Raw genomic sequence first — 21,427 nt, 5'->3', positions numbered from 1 at the left:
TAGAGACAGACATGAGTAATTTGGACTTTATTGCAGAAAAGGGCAAAGTGAAAACAAGAAAAACAAAAATACTTCTAAGCCCAGAAGGACTAAATCTTGAGGCATAAATGGAGAGAACACTTAACTAAAGGAAAACAATGTGGCCAATCTTCGCATCATTACAGTCCTGTTTAACAGCGTCGTGCCTCCTTCACCTTCTGAGACAAGTGCTGAGAGCCGCTGAGCACCAGCTCCAAGTGCTGCACTGTTCTCACCTATAGTCTATCAAAGCGCATATTAAATTGATCTCTCTTCATGTTTTTATTTCTTTCAAAATGCTTATTTCCCCAAAATTGTAGCTATATGTTCTTCTAAGTGTATAATTGTATTTAAAACATACAGTTTTTTTTAGTAATTATTTTAGAATAATTTTGTGTAATGCATGCAAATTAATACTCAAGCAAATCATTCATATGATTCATAGGTGGTACTTGGTCTAAAACATTTGAGAACCACTGCTCTAGACTATTTCAAGACTATTCAAGTCCAACCCTACTTTCCCAAACTCCATCTACAGGTGGGGAGTGACCCACTTTCTGCAGTTTAACCAGGGATTACACAGCTTATCTACCAGCCCTGGTTCTTCCGAGGTAAGGGGGGTTGGGGGACTAAAAGAGAATGCAAAGGAAAAAAATCACAACATGTAACCTTACAGATGGAAATTCACAAGGCTGATGGCAGGAATCCCTGACACAACACAGGAAACAAGATCAGGGGGCAAAGTCCAGCTCAGCAGAAAAACTAACCAGACTGTCCACTTCACTCAATAGTGAGTCACTTGCAGCCCCCTCTTCAGTTGATACTCTTCCCTATGACCCTGCTGCTCTGACTGAGAGAATACCTGATCCAGACAGCTGTAACAAAATACACCTTCTTCTACTTTTCTTTCTCTATGTCTGGATCAGTAAACGTAACCCAATGAAACTGAGATATTAACAGTCAAATGATCTCACAATTATTAATTGCATTGACTAAGCCTGAAGCATAAAGTTAAAATGAATCATTTGGGTGCCGGCCAGCGGGTGTGCTGAGTATTGGTAAGGACCAGTGATGTCAACTAAGAAAATACAGTTCTTAAACCAATCAATAGTAATTTTTAAAAAAATCTTATTGTTACTGTTGTTGTTGTATGTTACAACATATTCTCTTTGAACATGTAGGTTTATCATCCAAGTTGACAAAACGCACAAGATTTACATTCTGTAGATATGTTGTCAACCCGTGTCGATTTCATATTAAGTGCTTCTGTTCTATGCAGATTTTCTTACAAGTAAAAAGGCATTTATTTATTTATTTGGTTGTGTTTGTTATTCTTATAAGTTTTGCAGCTCTGCAAGCTTTCCTTCAAACCTCACTGCATCCTCAGCATTACATGGTCATTAGAGGGAGCCACATTTCAACTACTGTGTCATGCCAGTTAACACTGTTTACAGAGTTGATATCATAACACTGTCAAGCTCACCATAAAGAAATTTTGTGGATTTGTGGCTACAGTTTTATTTGCCGGTATTGGCATATGACAGTTCTGAAGATACTAGAATTTAATTCATGATAGTAAGTCTACTATGAACAATGTTTTGGTGAGTTGGATCTTTGATTAAAGGTTTACAATAAATTGCAGACTACTGACAGAGCGATACTGGACAAAAGAATTAACCAAAATATACATTCACAGTAAAGATGGAGGACAGACTGTTTTCACTCACACTGTAGACGGCAGTGACACCAGACTGTGTAGAGAAAATTCTTTCATCCAAGGGTGGTGGTACTCTAGGGATCCTGGGGTGCAACGCATTAAGGAAAACTCTGGAGAAGCAATCACTTAAGGCCAAACACAGTAGTAAATTGGGAAAACACACAACATGTATGCAAGTAACAGATAAAACCACATATTTGCAGTAACAAATTATTTTATACAACATTTCTACAATATGGCATTATCTAAAACAAAAACTTTTTCCTATTATTATGAATCCTCTCATTTAATAGTTGCTACCACAAAGAAACAAAGAGCTTATGAACTTCAACAACATAAATCTCTCATTTACTACTTTTCCTCCCACCGATTTCCACCAAACTCTCGGTTTCTGAAATGTTCCCAAAGAAGCAGGCTGAGTGAGCTGCAGCAGAGTTACGAGCAGACATGTCTGCTGAGTGGACTGGAATTCACAATGTTTTCAAGACATGCCCATTCCTATTAGTGTAAATCTGAGGCAATCTCCACACAGCTCTGTGAGACACAGCATGGAAGAAACACCTTGTATGTATGCTGTGCTCTGGATGGTTGTCTACAGAGGAAGACCTTAAGTCTGTACACACAAAGAAAGCATCTGAATTTTGAAAGTTAGTAATTTTTTAATATTACATGGTTGCGTCAGCCTCAGGTTCTGATCATGCACTAAAAACCAACTACAATCTGTAAATATGGACCCTACTGCTGGCTGGCTAGTTTAATGAATGATGGACTATGTCCAGTAAGTCCGCAGCGGGTGAATGTGTGGCACAGTCTTAAAACAGCAGAGTGCCTATAGCTGGAGATGCCTCTCCCATCTCCAAGCCAGCAGCAGCGCAGAAGCCTGTATGTTTCAAAAACAAAGCCATTGTTAGAAGAGTGGACGGACCCTTCCTCCACGGCTGTGCTTCAATATGATTCAGGCTGCACCCAGAGAACATCAATGATTTTCTGTAACTGAACAAATACAAGAGCTGGCAGACACTGATTTTAACTTTCCTTTTGTGTGGTGCCATAAAATAACTACAAGAGTCAAAAGCACAGGCAAAAAACAAAATCAAATCAGGTCATTTTAGTACTTGTCTATTTTTTAGACACCCTCCTGCTCATAGCACATAATAAACGCAATTTACTAAGTTCATGTGTCAGTTCCTCAAAATGTACTGTTCAATACACGCCACTCTATTTAAGACTGTGACAATGCATCTCACCTTCACGGCTACAAATTCTTGACTGTGTCTTTAACTAAAACTGCTCATTAGTCACCTGCCTTTTTCTTTACTTTAACACAGCTTTAAAACACACTCATAATATGTTACAGCCTACACTCAGTGTAACTCCATTGTTTACTGTTTTGTTCCAGTGTCGATCAGAAGCAGATGGGTCCCCCTTTTGGGTTTGGATCCCCTCATTATCTGAGAGAGTTTTTCCTTGCTGCAATCACCCTGGCTTGCTCATTTGTGGCTAGGCCCCTGATTTCTGTAAAGGTGTGTTGTGACAACACCACTAAACAAAAATGTTTTTTTCCCCCAAGAAACAAGCCTTCATACGCCCAATTCTTAGAAGTAGACACAAGCTTGATGATCAGGAGTGTCTAAGGCATACTAAACAGTACTACATGTATCAAGAGAACAACGTGAAAAATGAACACATCATTATTACAACACCAAGGGATTTTTTGATGCAGAGTCCCATTTCTTTTGTTATTGGTATTATTCGTTATGCAATTGGGGTAACCCTCAAAAATGGATGAAAAAAATAATAAATAAAAAAAGATTCAGCTAAGTTATTAACTCTGACTTCTCTCCCATTCTGCACAGTAAATTATGACAGATCTGAAATTACTAATACCCACATGAAAGCATAAACATGAATTCCATAAACTATTTTTTTTGCCATTTTGCCATACTGCATTCCTTTGCTTTCCGAATGTGGGTATATCTTTGACATTTCTGTATGTAAATAAATGACATTGGGACTTTTGTATGACAGGCCAACATACTCGTCCGATTGGCTCAATGCAGTGCATTGACTTTACTGTTTGATTAATGTTGAGGTCTGCTGACGACAATCACTTTTTTAAAAAATGGTAAAAAGTGTTTGTGTGGCTCACGCATACTATAAAGAATGACTGTTTAAAAATATTCAGAGACACAGCTGCAGGTTTCAACAAGATTTACAGTGCTATGATATTCACTTTGATTAAAATTTCTATCTGGCTTAATACACAGTGAGAAAGAAAATCTGTCTGTGATTCGGTACTTAACGATGACTCATTCTAAAAACAACACATATGTGATAAATATATTTAGAAGGTTCCTGCCATGTGTTCTTATTTTTGGCCACAAGTCTCGCTGGCTTGGTGGCCTGACTGCCCAGTGAAAATTTTCAAATGTGTTTACCCCGAATGTCCCTGATGGCTGACACACTTCCCCTTACTTACACAAGACTTAGATTAGACTAGTCAGTGTGACTAATCAGAATTGAGACCAGATATGACATTATAGGAAGAGTTTCACAAATTTCACAAAACTGATTTTAAAATCATTTTTGTAAGGTCATTCAGAATGATTTAATGTGAAATGAGGTGAAATGTTTACAGTGGTGGTGATAGGCAGCAGAGGTCACAATATCAACCAAGCAAATATAGCCATTTTATTATCTATCCAAAATTATTAGTAAACCTACATGCCTATTATGAGTTTTATATGTAGTGCTGATAACAGAAAAATTTGTTAAAATCAATTTAATTTATTTTATCTGTATTTTGCTTTACAAAGACAAGTATATACAATGCTGCCACAAACATATTTTAAAAAATATAATCCAATAACCAGCTTGCATAATATAATAAAAATGTCAAAATACCAGGCAACCCTTTCAGAACCAGTTCATGCATTAAGAGGCAGAATACACATTGAATCTGTTCCTATCGCCACAAAGTTTAACACTTTGTGTAAGTAGGTTTTTGCAGAATAGTACATTTCACATGAAACCACCCCAAAATGCTTTGCTTACAGCCTAAGCATTTAACTAAGCAGACAGTTTAAAAATTCTGAAGACTTCTCCTGACCAGACTGAGAATGCTGAAAAAGGTCATACCTTCCATCATCAAACTTTAAACTATAACACACAACTGTTTAAAGATTCTAGGCTGCAATTCATAGCCTCCTGGTATTTACAATTTTAGACAAGAATAGCAATTATAATTGCTAAACACATAATTGTTTAACAAATAAAAAACTATGCCAAGCATAATTCAGGGGCAGTTGGTGTCTGTCATTACAAGTGAGATAGTCAGCAGTGAACAATAACACTAGCAGATATAACAGCACTGCATATATGAGAAAAAATATTATCCATTACATAATAGAAGATTCCAGTGGTCCAGCATTGATTAACCCAAAAAAAATATATAAAAATAACAAAAATTAAAAAATTTAAAAAAAAAAACTTTATTCACAGAATATACACAAAAGGATCACAGGTAGTGGTCCCTCACATGGTTCTCAACACGCATTGCAGCAGAACAGACTGTGAAACACTGCCCCTAATTAATGCAGAAAGCCATTAGCTTTAAATCACAGCTGGGTTTAACCCTTGTGTCCTCTTCACTAACTAGAGATACTGTTAATGAGTCATATTGGTCCATGACTTCTATCTTAGTTAGAATGGTTTATTTTAGCCACTATTTGCAATATAGACACATGTTCGGTTCATATTTGAATTGCCTTGTGAATTCCACAAACCTCAACAGATTATTAAAAATTCATTCTTATAAATGTGCACCTATTGCTGCGTACCACCAAGACAGAACATGCTATTTTTATGAACAATTTAGTATTTTTATTTTATTCTGGGTGATAACAGAAATCAGTAATGGTGAATCTAATTTTGGTCACATAGTTATATATAGGATGAGCTTTTTAAATCTCATTAAAGGTCAGATATTTAATAAAGGATTAAGTGTCCACAGTTATGTAGGACCCTCCCGCTGTAAAAATAATTCAATAACATTCTATTAATTGATCTTTCTGGATAAAATATGAAAAAGGTATATCATTATGCACTTCATAAAAAGATTATTGTATCAATAATCTAAAACGAAACAGGAAACGTATACAACATTTTGTTCTGTAATAAATGACAACAAAACTACTTAAATTGTTCAGCTCCAATGATGGAGTCGTTTAGACCAGAACTTAACACAAGGGTTAAATGACCAGTGAGGATGAAGGGTCATATATAAATATATATACACAAAACGCTCAAGGAGCAGGTGATTTTTCGCAAGTTAAGGACGTCAAAAACGCGAGGCAATAAGGGCCTCAAAATGCTGTCTCTATCCCACCCACATCGCCAGAGAGAGAGAGATAGAGAGACCACCAGTCTTTTCTTTTCCATTCAAGCTTGAGGCAAATAAAATTATTGGCAGGTCACATAAATTCTGAAGACTGACATTACAGAAACGGAGGCAATGTGCGTCATACCAAAAGTATAGACAACAGTCTGACATCGGCGTTCTTGTTTACAAGTCGACTAGCACACACGATATCCCGGGCCAAAGTGTTACCTCTGTGTGAACAGCCTTAAACTGACAGCCTTTGTGCTGTGACAACAAACCAAAGACTACTGAGATTGACAGTGCTCCAGCAAGCTACAAATACAACTGCTCAGTTATAGTAAAATATGTACACGGTTACACAAAAGCCAACCCAAGCAACAACCGGCTGTGGGCAACAAGCGCCTCCCTTTTAACTCTGTTCCACCTTAAACCAAAAAATTTGACAGTCCTAAGACCAGCCAGTATTTACTAACAGCAGTCAGACATCATCACTGTAAACACAAATCCACTCAAGCAAAACCGGCTGTGATCCACCACGCTTAAGCTATCCAGCTCCTTATCAGAATGTTCCGTTCCACCTTAATTTACGCCGTGTTAACAGTCTAAGATAACTAGATACAAGGTATAAGAACTACCACCGACAGTGGAGTTAATCCATAGGCACCAGAACGTATCTGCTGCAATATTTAAAGTGGAACGGACAATTCATTTAGGAAGCTATAACTTCAGGACACTGACAACAATTGAAATCGCCTCACCGGTACCACAAAAACAACACAGGGACACAGCGCGCTAATGGCAGGTGATAAACCACAGTAACTGCGGGTTATCAGAGTGCCGCATGAGTGTGAGAGAAGGATACTGGGTCGGAGGTACCGGAGGCGGTGGCTGTGGGACCGGGGGCATCGGGACTGTGGCCAACGGAGCCCGTAGCTGGGGTGAGGGGTTCGGCCCGGCTCCCGGTCCAGCGACAGCGCCTGGCTTCGGCACCGCTTTCGGCGGTAAACTCATTGCCAAAAAACAAAGTGATGACTAAATATTTACAATGCTATTGATAACTAATAGGTTAAAAACACCGCGTTAGCCAAGCAGGTTGCGCAAAGACAAGGCCTTTAAGAAGCCAAGTTTTGCCGGTGGCGGAGAGGCTAACGTTAGCTAGCGGAGACGGAGCGCTTCAGCTAGCTAACCCGGCTGGCTAGCGTATTGATAGAGCAGCAAGCTAACGTTAGCTAGCCAGCGCTTATTGTGGTTTAATCTTCATTGCTGAAGGTAGGGGGGCTGCTCCCCCTCCCCGCTCGGGGTCTCCGAGGATCCAGGTCGCCTCTTCTTGCCAGGGCGATTTCGACGCCTTGCCCTGTCTTGAAATAATAAAAACTGAATGTTACAAACTGCTATTTCACAACTCTCTCTCCACGGAGAAGGATGGCTTCGTTCAACATGGCGCTGCGCCGCCTCCAGCAGTCCTACAGGACTGTGGCTCCGGAACACTTCGGCTCTTTCCGACAGATATCGTCCTGGCGAATCTCTGCGAATGAGGAGCGACCGTTGACACATGACAATCTGACAGATGCGTGTTTATCCTAATATTCAGTTTACCATACTCACTTTAGTGACGATGAGCAAGAAATACAAATACACTACTTATTTAATGTAGCATTAGACCCACTCAGAAAAAAAAATCGTTTGCTGAAAGTTGAATGAAAAAGTACAGTAGCAATATGCAGAAATGGAAGGCAAAGCCAAAATATGGATATTTTACAAGTAGAGCAATAGATTTGTATATTATACTCTTCCTACGTCCTATATCATATCTGTTTAACCATTTCTATCAGATATCAAACGTGGACAGTGTTCGAAATATCCCTTTTAATTTTTGAATTCATATATTAAATAAATAATTAATTCATACTCTGGATGTAACTGGGTCAAGCTAAAGCTAAAGTTACAATATTAAGTGCACTAAAATTCCAGACCATTAGTGATTTGGACTTCAGGTCAAGATTTAATATTGTTTACTCTAAGGAATATTTGCTGATGTTGTGCTGCCACCTAGCGGACAGAAGTGAACAAGCAGCACGGATTATAGACGTTGAGACGTGGGACTACCAATAAACATATTAAATAAAGTATTTATTAATACAGAACATTGTGCGTATTTGGTCAGCTGTAAAACATACAAACTGTAAAATACATATCCTCACTGGCCACTTTATTAGGTACACTACCTTGCATCTACACTCTGTTTTTCAGTTTCCTTAATCATTTAGATGTAGTTTACAGTTCTAAATTTAGAGACTTGTTCATCTGTTTCTTCACATATTGACTTATTTTATTTAGCGTATATATATGGCTACAACCTTGCCAGTCCACCATTAAGCAGGTATAATTGGGTTTATCCAGAGTTGCTGAAGTTTCAAAAGAATATACGCACTCTTTTTATAAACACACCTGCATTTGTACCTTTTTTTTTGTTTGTTTTTCGATGATGATATATACATGGAAACAATAGCTTATCTGTTTTCACAGAGTCTGCGTTAGTCCTCATTTAGTCCCTCACCAGAATGTTGCATGGATATGTTTGTTTCAGTGACTCCAAAAATACTGCTGTGTATGATGCATTTGTACCAACACAACACCATTCACATAAAATGAATGAGAGCTGATGTGTTCCAATGATGTATTAAACTAAATATTGGCAGAAATAGATATACATGGTTTTCTTTGGACCAACCTATAAACAACTTATACTTACCCATTCACACAGAGTGCCTCAGCCTGAACAGCCTTTGAACATCATCATAAACCATCATCATATTTTCAACTTAATTCATTCCAGGGTCATGGTGACAACAGGGCAAGCAAAGAAGCCCAGGCACCTCTGCCCCCTGCAATTTTTCCAACTCCTCCTAGTGGACCTCCCCAGTGTTCCCAGACCACACAGGAGGCGTAATGCTTCTAGTCAAAATTCCTCCCAGACTCGTAATCACAACACGCAGAACCACTTCTTTTGACTTCTTATATGCACAACATTGTACTTTCAATCATTACATATCAACTGGTAAATTGAGAGCACCTCATTTCCCCATGGCCTCAATCTTGGAGGGGTTGTGCCTGCCTTCGTAAAACACCTGAAGTAAACATTTTTGCTTAAAATTGCACTTAAACATCCCTTAAACTAAGATTTGGTGTTTTGGAGTGTGATTTACTCTTACAGCACTGTACTGAAATCAAGTGGGAGGAGAGGGAGTTGGAGGGAGGTGGCAGAGGTGGTTTCCTACCCTAGAGTCTGACTAATACAAAAACTTCTTGCAGTTTCTAAGACATGTGGACTTCAGCTTGTCCTCTCTCATGTGATCAAAAATTCAGCAGGATTGTTTTTTAAAATTAGTTTTATTTAGTATACTTATGCACTCACATCTTGGAATAAAGAGATAAATAATATAATTCTATAACATTTGAATGCTAATTTAGACTTAATTTAATGCTAATATTTTATTAATGTAGGATTTAGAAAATTAGAATTATGTACTAAAAATAAAATAAAAATAATACAAAAATGTTCATAAATATACAGTGGACCCTCTGAAAAACCAAGAAAACATAAACCATAATAATGTTGTAACAGGGATTTGAAATAGACAGAGCATTGATATAAGCATATTTTTACAGATGCAACTGTGCATTAAATCTATTTTAAAAATGCAGCCTGTAGCTTTAACATATTTGTTGAATATTAAAAGAAAAGCATATAAGCATCCATTGCAATCATTTTGATCCAGATTTATTCCAACGTGTTCGCTAAGTTTCTTTTTCTGCAGTTTCCTTTGAGATCAATTAGCAGTAATCTTATCTCATCTGATGTATCATTTTGAATCAGCTTCAGCATCCAGTACAAGCAGCATATGCACAAATCTCACACACGTCTCTGCGTCTGGACAGAAGTGCTGAAGGAAACACAAAAAGAAATGATTTCCAATCATTCACAACAATAATTTCTGGAAAAAAGATATCATATCTATATGAGGAAGAGGTTTAATGTTCATGTCAGAAAAACAAACATGGACTTTCAACATTATTATTGCAGTTTCACATGGCATGCCTCATCGTCATGTTATCTGTATCTGTGCATGCTCACCCAGCCTGGAGAGTGAAGTTTGTGCAGTTCTGCTTTGGCACAGTGGCTGAAATTCTTCAGGAAGGTTTGGATTTCCACACACTGTCACTGCCTTATTCACAGCTAAACGATTGCGGTGGTTGACTGGGATATCTTCAGCCATGACGGCCCAAAGCTTTTTTACTGACTCTAATGTGAAAGAGAATTCTTCTTCCTAGAGGAAGAGAAAATCCCTAACAAATTATTACAAGTTACAGGTAAACAAGAAACCAGGTTACGTGTTCTGGTTTCTAATTTTAGGACAAAGTTCAGTACACCGAGGTAGTTAGATTAACCTCTGCTTAAGTAAATGTTTTGTTACTGCAGTCAATAAATCACCCAAGTAAAGGTTCTTTTATACATCAGGTTTAAAGTAAAAAAACAATTTAAAGGGGAATTTGACCAATTTTCACCAAAATTCTCGCATAACAAAATTATGTTAAAATATGAATACATTAAAAAAGGTAAATAAATACATTTATCTTATATGTAAATTAATTTAAATATTGTTTTATTTTAAAGAAATATACTGGCCCCACTTTTTGCTACAGTGAAGTGGAAAAGAACTAGGTGCTCCAGTATGAACACCACAAATAAAGCCATTAAAAAAAAGTATTATTAATATTGCAAAATACTGGGCAACATACACAGTGACATCTTTTTTTTCAGATATGTGTACCATATAAGGTTACATTTTTTTGACTTACAAAGCCTAGGGACAGTGCTATGTCATTATAATGAGTGGACACACAATGAGTGTGTGCAGTTCATTAGCTGTATTAAGTGGATTAGAAGAGAGGAAAGTCAAGATTAACAACCAGTGGCTGAGCTAATAAACAAAGCTAGCATTCATCCAGTCAAAATGTTAGCTCGCAATAAGACCTGTTGAACTTTCAGGTTAATGAATAAATGTACCATAAACCATATTTTACATGTAGTCACTTCTCCTCTAGTATGACTGTTTGAATGTGGTACTTCCCACTACTATGCATTAATGATTTAAATATTTTGCAGGTTACAGCCTTAGTTATGATAGTGAATACTTACCCGAACAATCACAGCTTCTGAGATTAGAGTAAATGCCAAAAGTACAAGGACTGTGGGTAATAATGTCTTCATCATTGTTGTTGCTGGACTCTGAAATGTACTGCTTCTTCAAGGCTTTGTGCCCTGAGCATTTACATACCCCCTTTTAAAGTTTCCCTTTTCTTCCTCTTCCAGTGTCTCCACCCAGTGAATAGTCAATAAACTGCAAGATTTACATTAATGTGTTTTATTGCTCTGGGAAGAGAGAGAATCAGTGTGATTTGGCCATGTCACATGCATTGTGATTTAAACAACATTTATCAGGATTATAAAAGTTTGGCAATCGATTTGTGAAGTATTCTGATCACCAAAAACATGGTAATTATTTAAATATAAAATATATTATATATATTATAAAATAATTCACTGATATAGATAAAACATAGCAATAACACACACACACACACACACACACACACAAAATACAGTAATAGTAACAGTAGTGTTATCTCGGTTATATTTAACATTTTTTACATTTCTATATAATGTCAAATCTCACTGCAAAGATATTTTTAAAATCAGCATTTCATGCCCTTTTTTTTTTGTTTGTTTGTTTGTTTTTTTTAAAAGCATCTGATCCTAAGCTCGCCATGCCAAATGCAAAGTGTCAGCCCAAGGTCCTACTAATCCCTATGGCACAGGGCTGTCAAGCTGTGGAACTGCATTCTCTAGAGTGGTAGAACCTGATCCAATAACTTTGATGAGCATTTTTTTTATCAAGATGTAATCACCCAAAATCCGTTCCTGACCTAATGCTTTTGTGTCTGAATGCAATCAGATCCATAAAACTGTGTTGTGGTTTTACATGTAAAGCCTTCCTAAAGGAGTAGAGTCAGTTACTGCAGCAAAAGAGGACCAAACTCCCTGTTAGTTCCATTGGATCTAATGAGAAGTGTTGGGGAAGCATGTGTCTAGAAAATTATTTTGACAAATAGTGTACCTATGCCTGACTGTTTTGACTACTGCTTTGTTTCTCCCATGTTGACAACCACATGTGACTGTGGCATAATCTTTACAAATTTAGACTTATTTTTTGGTCAAAATTACATTATATACCCATTTCATCCTCAGCTGGTGTCGATTTAAGATTTGTTTGTGAATAAGATATTGTCTCTGATTTCCCTCAGGGTTACAGCACTAGGTTGACGACTGTAAAACTATATATATACATTTAAGCACACTTTATAGGATACACATTTTACTGTATAGCTACAGAAATGAAAGACAAGACATTAGACTATATGGCACATTTCTGTGAGCACTATAGATATCCATAGCAACCATAATGTTATGGTATATTGTAATTACCATAGAGAGTGCTGTAAAACTACTCCAATGTTTACTTACCTATTCACTTCACTAAATGCCTGGATAACTTAATATATTCTGAAGTGGCTCAAATTTAGCTGCTAACATAGTCCACTGAATGTATACATATTTCATTGGAAATATTGGCTTGCGTTTGCTTTCCTCTTCCTTCCCCTCATCCTTAATGGCTTCCTTACTCTCATTCTTCCTTGTCCTGTGTTCTTGCTGCTCCATCTTCTTGCCTAACACCTGTAAACATCACTCAAGGGTTCAAGGGTTCTGCCTATTGAGGCTTCAGAGTGAAACAGGCGTGACATCAGTGAAACTATTTGTTAATCAGGGTGTTACATTTCGAAGATCAGTATAAATATGTAACCAAAGTGTGGTAAATCATACAGTTTGTGGTTTAGAATGACATTTGAGTGAGAACAAGTGAAATTGTGCCAAGAGTTTAGTACTTTGGAGTCATGTTGATTCATGAGTTTCAAGTTTTTAGAACTCCAGTTTTGTTTGTATTAATTGTGTAAAAGCTATTTTTCTGGCAAAAACATGAAAAAAAGTTTAATTTATCCTTAGCATATGTAATTTTTCTGAATATATTTAAGCTTTTTAAAGATGTTTCTTGAACTTTAAAGTGTTAAAGAATGTTCAGATAACACCCAAAAACTCATCTCAGTTCATCAAACTGATGATTTTTTCTCAAACATATTCTAGAATATAACAAGCTCCACATGGACAATAACAATGTAAGAAACTCAAAAGTCACTAGAGTGCTTGTTTAACTAAAGCATGTTCATTAGGTAGTTAGCATACATTCAAATTAAATGGCTTACCAAGTAGTTTATTATTTTTGCTCGTGCATGCATTAATATTACATTATAAAACATACTTTTCCATGTCACATTAGACCCCAAGAAAAAGGTCCAAATAACAGATTTCCATGACAATTCAGAACACTCATTTATCATGTCCCAAACCCGAGATTAAACGAAGCGAAATCAGCATTCCTGATCTGATAGATCCCTGAAGGCACTTATAAGTTATCTTTCAATTAAGACAATCAATAAATTTTTTTTTTCTACAAGATCAAACATTCTGGAGATTGTGTGACTGAAGATGTGTTGGCTAATAAGTTTAATACTGAACGTATTTAGCCAGTAGTTAGTCATTACCTAACAATGTATTTGATTTGAAGCATTGAATAGCACACCCTTGTGGATCAGTTTTTAAATGTGAAGGAGTGACTGATTGACAAGCCAGGTGCAATATGTGTCTCACACCTAAAACCAGAAATTCTGATCAAGCAATTTTATAAAATACTGAGTTAATTAAATGTGTTAGTGAGAGGCATTAAATTCAAGTCAGGATCACACCACTAGAAGAGCTATTCATCTTTAGTTAAATGTGCCCCACAGTCAACTGCAAACCATGTCTTTCTTCACTAATAAAAACTCTTAGTGGGTGAAAATAGGTTTTCTCAGAATCCGCATCACTCTGTATGTATTTAGTCCTGGGGCATCAAATCCAGGTGTGAGGCCCTTCTTGTCAAAGCTGTAAAAGTTAAACAGCTGCTTGTCCTGGGATTCTAGAGAAATGGAAGCAGTATTGACTTTCAGATGACATGGATACTCCTTTTCAAACACCACCCGGAACACCCTTTCTTCCAAATAACTCAGCTTCCAAGTCCTGTATTTCAGTGGGACCACTGCGTCCACCTCTGGCCCGAACTGCTGTATGGACAGCACTCCTTTTGACCCTGCTTTGATCTCATAGAAGGTCATGTTACTGTAGGTAAAGTAGCCCACATAGGGAGCTGGGTCCGGCGGAGGGATGAGGACACGAGGTGCGTCCCTGAAGGCACTCTCCATGGCAGGTATGAGGTAACTGTAGGCCACAGACACAAGGTCCTTGTTGTCAGGCTTGGTCCCTGCCATCAAAATGACTAAGCCTAGTTTAAGCCGTGGCACAAGAGAGATGGTGGCTGAATAGCCGTCCAGATCTCCATCTTTGCGGATAATCTCGTAGTCCTGCTGTTCATATACCTCCCAAGGTGTGCCTGTTTGGTTTGCAAAGTAGGTTGTATCACAGCGGAAGAGGGGTGTTAACAAGATCTTGAGGGTGTCATCCATGAGCACTCTGCGGTTGTATGCCCCCAAAAGGACCATTATTAACTTGGCCATGTCAGCTGCATTGGAGTACATCTGTCCAGAGGGCCGGTACCAGCCAAGGTCGTAAAGGGGAGCGAGCTGTCCAGTCGAGTAAACGCCCACTGCCATCTGCTGCTCTATGTCTGAAGTAATATCAAAGCCAGTGTCTTCCATGCCCAATGGCTCGAGGATATTTTGGGTCACCCAGCTCTGGTAATCTGTTCCTGTCACCTTTTCTGCCATAACGTGGGCCAGCAAAGAAAACGCTAGGTTACTGTAGTGGCATCTGGGGACAGAGCGAAATAAGGAATAATGTTGTCAAAGGAAGTATCTAGTGTGTTGGAGAGACACAGTTGTGGAGAATTTAGCACAACTGTTAATTACATGTCCAGCTTATTTGCATCTTCTGGAGTATCTGAATATCAAAACCAATCAGGTGAATTACGGTAGACTAATGTTAAAACAGTGTATCAATGCTTCTCTGTTGTATACACTTTATAAGTACAATTAATCAGTGTCAGCTTGTAGCAAATAAAACACATGTACTAACAAACATCCATAGCAAAATTGAATTTACAGTTTATTCTCAGGGGAATCCATTTGAAAAAATATTTATTCAGAAATAAATTGGCCTTACAAGATAATAAATGTTCCATGCAGCAGCTCCTTCAGATGGGCTAATGCTGAAGCTAACACTGGAGCTAGTTAGAGCTATGCTAGATGCTAAAGTATTCATTTTGTTTAACACAAGGGTTTTGTTTTTCAGATTGTAAGCTTTTTTTATAAGCTAACTTTAGTTCAATAATTCAAGATGGTCCTGTGTAATTAAACGTATTAATATTTATATTTAAATATAATGTTATAATCACCAGTGTAAGCACTTCAGAGGCTACAGTCATGTTTTATATAAATGAATGAGGAAGCTTGAAAATAGTCAGAAAAAACTAAAGCAATATTGCACAAATGGGTCTTGATTAAAGACCTGTGGGCCCAGTGCTCTGCATTGATTCATCTAAACAGATCATTATCAAGCTGTGTGTTCACTAATGAGCTGTGTCAGTGCAGGGGAAATGCAAAAATATGCAGAGAACTGAGACCCCTGACCGGGCATTTTGAACTGCTACTTCACACTTTCAATTACTTACTTTGTTCCCGGGTCTGCCACAAGAACATCATCTTGTAATAAATCCACTGCAGCCTTATTTTGGCCATTCCAGAGTAGATTGGTCCCTCTGAGTCTCCTAGGTAGCCCTGCAGTCAGTGGTAAATTATGTTAGACATCTTAAAATACTAATAATATTTTAATTGTGATGGAAGTCTAAAGTCCTATCAAAACATTCAGGACATGCTATTTAATCTGGGAAGTTACACATATCCTTTTTGTAGAAGCATTTTTCTGGGGAGAAAGAGAAACTTTTCTGTATAGTTTTTATTACTGCCAATACCCTCTTGCTAGGACTCCCCAATAATAAAATACTACCAAGCTGGAAAGTCTCCGCCAAGTTTTGTGAAACCAACCAACATTTATTATCCAACTACTGCTAACACAACACCAGTAGACAGCTTAACCTGCTTTTAGCACTGTGTTGAGCCCAGAGAGAACTAGGCTAATTACCCTTAGCCTCCTAGCAATCTCCTGATGTAAAATGTTTGTTAAATTCACAACTGAGTACAATTTCATACCAATATGGTAAATGTTATTATGACATGTAAACACTTGCCCAGAATAACTGGAAGGTTTGTTAAGGACACAGCAATGCTAATTCTAAACCATGCACTGAACTAGTTCAAGTGGATCTTGTTCTCTAATTTGTTTTCATACAGCAGAGCTGATTACCGCCACTTCAGTGTCTCCACAATAAGAATAGTTTATCTAATTACAGACCTCACCTTTTTACATTTCTCTATTTACAACCTTGACAACCCGATTTCATAATCCTTGAAATGAGGTTAGTTGACTTTTCTGTATCTAGTGTAAATTCAGTTAATAGAATTGTAATTACTGTAAGGCAGTTAAGGCAATGTATAGAATCAAAGACAATCAATCAAGTCTTTCGAAACCTACACCAAAGTAATAAATAAAAGTAAATGTATAAAATAAGCTGCATCAAATTGGCATAGTCATGGACAAAGTCATTTAGAACAGACAGGAATTTGGTTTGGAGCTTTAATAAAGTAATTCACTCATAAGAAATCAAAACAGAAATATGTCAAGAATTTTAAGATTCTCCTGCATAAAAAGTACACTATATGACCAAACGTTTGTAGACAATTAGTAATCTGATATTTCTTCTGAAAGGAAAGGCAGTTTTGGGGAGTTTATCCCTCTTTGCTGCAATAATTGCCTCTTTTTTCTGGTTTCATTAGACTTAGAAACATTTCTGTGAGTATTTGATTTCATTCAGCTACATAAGCATAGTGAAGTATGTTCTTTGATGATTAGTTCTGGATCACAAATGCGTTTTCAAGGGTACATATAAATTTATTTATTTATATATATACAGTATATCCAATGTACTAAGTTCTAACAAGACCTTATATCCAAAGGTGTAGGTACAACAGAGGACTTAAGACTGACCTGACAGTTGACTGACCATCCTTCTGAGGGTGACCGAGGGGACATGGACAAGTATTTGATCCTCACTACTGCTAGTTGATGTCTCTCCATCCGGCATGGACTTCAGCACAAGATACTTTTCCTTCCCTAGAGGATTCTTTATGGTGAAATTCTTCACATACTTCCCCAAAGGATCGTCTAGAGAGTCCACTTGTCCATCTTCCCACAACTTATACAGCATCAGAGTGGGGAAGATCTTTGATAGACTGGCTATTCTGGGGTGTCAGAGTGTGAAAGTGTAGATTAGGAGGACTGGACAAAATATCACAAATATCACAGCACTTCAACAGTGTGTAAAAATGAACCTTGTGGCTTTACTTTAGCCTGGACCTTTATTGTAGTAACAACCTCTAATCTTCGGAGACTTTACTCTATACCTTGGAACGTTACCATGAGAAAATCTGTATGATCTGCAACTGATATTGGATGGTTAGTTCTGGAGCACAGATGATACTTCATCTCCACTCAAATGTTATGGTTGATGATCCATCGTTCCTGAGAATGCAAATTTACTGCTGCCCAGCCAGATACTGAAGAGTTTTAAACCCTTCTAACTGAACTTGGAATTGAGTAGGGGGATTTTAAGCTCTTGTCCAGCTGTTCCAGAGTGTCACATTTTATTTTTCTATGGAGATTATATGCTCTCAGAAAAACTGTCTCTGTTGTGATACCCTCAAGGTACATATTCAGTACCTTTAGTTCAGAACATTGTTATACTATACGCTATATTAAATGTGCATTTTAATGTGCAGTGTCTTCACCTGTAGAGTGTGTACTCATTGGGTGGGGGAGACATTGGGTCGCTGGCATTTCGTCTGCCAAAGTTGCCATTCCACAGCACAGAGTCATTGTATATGACAATGGCTGAGATTGTTGGCAGTCTTGTTGCATCAGTGCTGTTCCTCAAAAGAGCATCCATCTGGATAATGACAGATTTATGTGCTTGTCAGACTCTTTTCAAAAGTAAGTGAACAAGCACTGAGACACTTTATCTGTGATGGTATGTAATGATACTACAGAATGCAACATGTTCTCACTTTTTCCAGAGCCTCCATTAGAACAGGTATAGGATGCTCCAATGGTACAGGCTCTGGGAAACGCGGGCATAGCTTTTCCTCTTTTCCCTCTTGGAGTTTAATTTCATCCCCTGAAAGAAAGAAGAGAAAGGACTTGCTGTCAGGTAAGCACACTAGCTTCTTGTAAAACAGCTTCTTTGTTTTATTTGCAAAATTTCTATTTACAATTCCTGAAAGTTACCATCTTTACAGTCCCAATGAATTATGTCCTCACAGTGGAAGAACAGATAGCACCACATTTTTAAGATCTGAAGTAAAAATGGAGTTAGTTCACATTATTAATCTCGGTGTCATCATAATGCTTTAGAATTGCATTTACGATTATATAACAGTAAACACTGTGGTTGTGAAGTATCATAGAAGGCAAAGTTGGGCACTCAGTATACAGTACCAGTCAAATGTTTGGACACGCCCACTCAGGGAGGGTTTCCTTTGTTTTGGGCCATTTTCCACATATTGTGACTGTATAGTATCAGTCAAAAGTTTTTTTCATTCATGGTTTTTCTTTGATTTTTATTATTTTCTACATTGTAAATTAATATGGAAGACAATAAATAAACACATGGAATTATGTAGTAAACAAAAATATGTTAAACAAATCATCCATCCATTAATTAATTAATTAATTCATTCATTCATTCATTCATTCATTGTCTGAAATCGTTTATCCAGTTCAGGGTCGTGTTGGGTCCGGAGCCTACCCGGAATCACTGGGCACGAGGCGGGAACACATCCTGGAGATGGCTAAACAAATCAGAATATGTTTGATACTATAGATTTTTCAAAGTAGCCACCTATTGCTCTGATGACAGCTTTGAACACTCTTGGTGTTCTCTCAAGCAGCTTCATGAGGTTCTCACCTGGAATGGCTTTCAGTGAACAATTCTGGCCTCGTCAAGGATTCATTTGTAGAAATTTGTCTTAATAGTGGTAGGGCTGGTACACAGTTCTATACAGAGAATAGCTTTATTCCACCAATGACTAATGAGGAAATTAGTCCAAACTTTTGACAGGTACTAATATATATATATATATATATATATATATATATATATATATATATATATATATATATATATATATATATATATTTTTTTTTTTTTCTTTTCTTTCCCCAGTCTCTGCTCTCCTCCCCGAGTGATTATCAGGCTTTAGACTGCAGAGTAATCTGTGCGCCACTATTTCAAGCTTTGTGTAATCTCTGGGCTTCCCCCCCTCAAACGATCAATTAAGCATAAGAAGATCAGAAAGCCAAATGTACAAATGTACTTGTGGGAATTAAGTGCACTGTAAGCACCTTTTTCTAATGTCAAAATGAAATCCAAGTTCACTTCAGAGAGCAAATGTGGTTCTTGGGTTATGGAACAAGCAAAAAACATTTGAGAAACCGTTGTTAAAATGTATGACAAGCTCAACTGCTTATTTATTACTCTCACCTGGTTTTGCCTTAGGAAGCTTGTACTGCCAGATGAAACAGCCTGTCATGATTAGAGAGAGCAGCAAGAAGAAGACCATGCCAAGTTTAGTCCACTTCACCTTCATATTGGAAGCTGGATGTGGGACCAAAGGCCTGGCAGGTTTAAATATATATTAAAAAATAAATAAATAAAAGAAAGAAAGGTTACATAGTCATATCTGCAGATTCTTCCCATTTAAGTTTTTTTTTGTTGTTGTTGTTGTTGTTGTCTTTGTTGTTGTTATTTTTTAATGAATCATATTCAACTATGCAATATTGTGTGCCACTGTCAGGTTCAAAACATCTCCAGAAATGGCATATCCCCATTAGAAACCCATGCTGAAGCAGCAATACATATTTTCTATTCTTATACTACATTCTTAAACTTGAACTTTGGTGATGAACGAGGTCAGACACAGCAGTCTTGGGTTTGTCCATCTGTACACCAACGGTTAGCTTGTTGCTCATGTAAAATGACTCAAATGACATGGCCTAGTATTTTAAAATCCAAGAAGACAGCCTGGGGAAATGTATTGAACACACCTAAAGCAATACTTACCTTAAATTATGGTCCACTCAGTAGAAGTTCACCCTCATCTTATATTTTTCCTGATATCAGTTTCACCCTCAAACACCTGAAAACAAGAATAACGTTCCAACTCTCAGGCGAGCAACACAGCCTTCAGTTACCATTTGCTCACCAGTTGCAGTGTAATCCCAAACCTTTCTGTGGCTTCTCATTCTCAGCTCCACCAACTGGAAGCCTACACGTCATAATCTGGAGGTATCCTCCTATAACACCTCACACCTTACACCCACCCACAAGGGAATCCTCTACACCAAATCAATTTGCCCCACTCAGCTCCCCACTGCATGGATTATCTATATAGACTCTGTTTAATACACTTACCCCAGGCTGCCTTTACTGAGTGAAATATAACAGCACAGGTCACATGGTCACATGGGTCTTTTTACCCTAGCAACAACCAGCTAACAGTTGGTGCACTGATTGAGAAATCAGACATGGTTTTCCCTGACTATGTTCTGTACTAAAGAACAACATACTAGAGGGGTCACGTGGGACTGTGACCTCATGTATTTAAAATAATCGTAAATGTGCTTCAAGACAGATGTGTGTCTTCTGAATTGCAGCATACTTATATTTTGGATGTCTAGTGGATTTTCACTGTCCTTACAGATGAATAACTTTCCTTTGTCTGAGGTCATTTATCTTGCTAAGGGACAATGAATGTGTCAGGTGAGACATGCAATATGTTCCCATCCTACACATCATTAGCCACCTGCTTGTGTTTAAATATACTGCTGTCTGTCCTTTTTTTTCTGCACACTGCACTATTGTAAACAGATGGTGGCGCACTGAATAATAAGAAACTATTAATCAAGGGGCAATCAGCCTGAAAGGAAAATGTCTCTGTTTTCTCATGTTATTATTCAATAAATATCAATC

General features: G+C 37.6%; 3 protein-coding genes across 15 annotated transcripts in view; all 3 read right to left on the bottom strand.

Moving 5' to 3' along the window:
* Window positions 1-7,582, bottom strand: part of eif4g3b (eukaryotic translation initiation factor 4 gamma, 3b) — a 38,885-nt gene extending 31,303 nt beyond the window's left edge. For 12 of the 13 annotated variants that reach the window (XM_066672671.1, XM_066672676.1, XM_066672677.1 and 9 more), the window contains exons 1-2: window positions 6,979-7,582; window positions 1,746-1,845 (exon numbers count right to left, since the gene is read on the bottom strand). In XM_066672671.1, the coding sequence (XP_066528768.1) occupies window positions 1,746-1,845; window positions 6,979-7,127 (249 nt within the window). In that variant the 5' untranslated portion in view covers window positions 7,128-7,582. The remainder of the gene's footprint in view (window positions 1-1,745; window positions 1,846-6,978) is intronic. The other variant, XM_066672675.1, reaches the window with a different exon arrangement.
* Window positions 7,583-9,758: 2,176 nt separating this feature from the next.
* On the bottom strand, window positions 9,759-11,455 carry LOC136696078 (guanylin-like). Its single transcript, XM_066670185.1, has 3 exons — window positions 11,317-11,455; window positions 10,252-10,444; window positions 9,759-10,060 (listed from the first exon to the last, which is right to left on the bottom strand). Exons 1-3 carry the CDS (start codon window positions 11,389-11,391, stop codon window positions 9,996-9,998), a joined length of 333 nt encoding a protein of 110 aa, XP_066526282.1. The 5' UTR covers window positions 11,392-11,455; the 3' UTR covers window positions 9,759-9,995.
* A 2,298-nt stretch (window positions 11,456-13,753) lies between these two features.
* On the bottom strand, window positions 13,754-20,809 carry lactbl1a (lactamase, beta-like 1a). Its single transcript, XM_066673377.1, has 8 exons — window positions 20,683-20,809; window positions 20,519-20,594; window positions 19,940-20,073; window positions 18,465-18,574; window positions 18,189-18,346; window positions 17,389-17,642; window positions 15,956-16,061; window positions 13,754-15,096 (listed from the first exon to the last, which is right to left on the bottom strand). The coding sequence occupies exons 3-8, from the start codon at window positions 20,043-20,045 to the stop codon at window positions 14,118-14,120; spliced, it is 1,713 nt and encodes a 570-aa protein (XP_066529474.1). The 5' UTR covers window positions 20,046-20,073; window positions 20,519-20,594; window positions 20,683-20,809; the 3' UTR covers window positions 13,754-14,117.
* Between the last annotated feature and the right edge of the window lie 618 nt (window positions 20,810-21,427).

This window comes from Hoplias malabaricus, chromosome 5, assembly GCF_029633855.1.
Source record: "Hoplias malabaricus isolate fHopMal1 chromosome 5, fHopMal1.hap1, whole genome shotgun sequence".
Lineage (NCBI taxonomy): Eukaryota > Metazoa > Chordata > Actinopteri > Characiformes > Erythrinidae > Hoplias > Hoplias malabaricus.
Note: the sequence above shows the minus strand (reverse complement) of the source record. Positions and strands in the feature narration are given on the sequence as shown.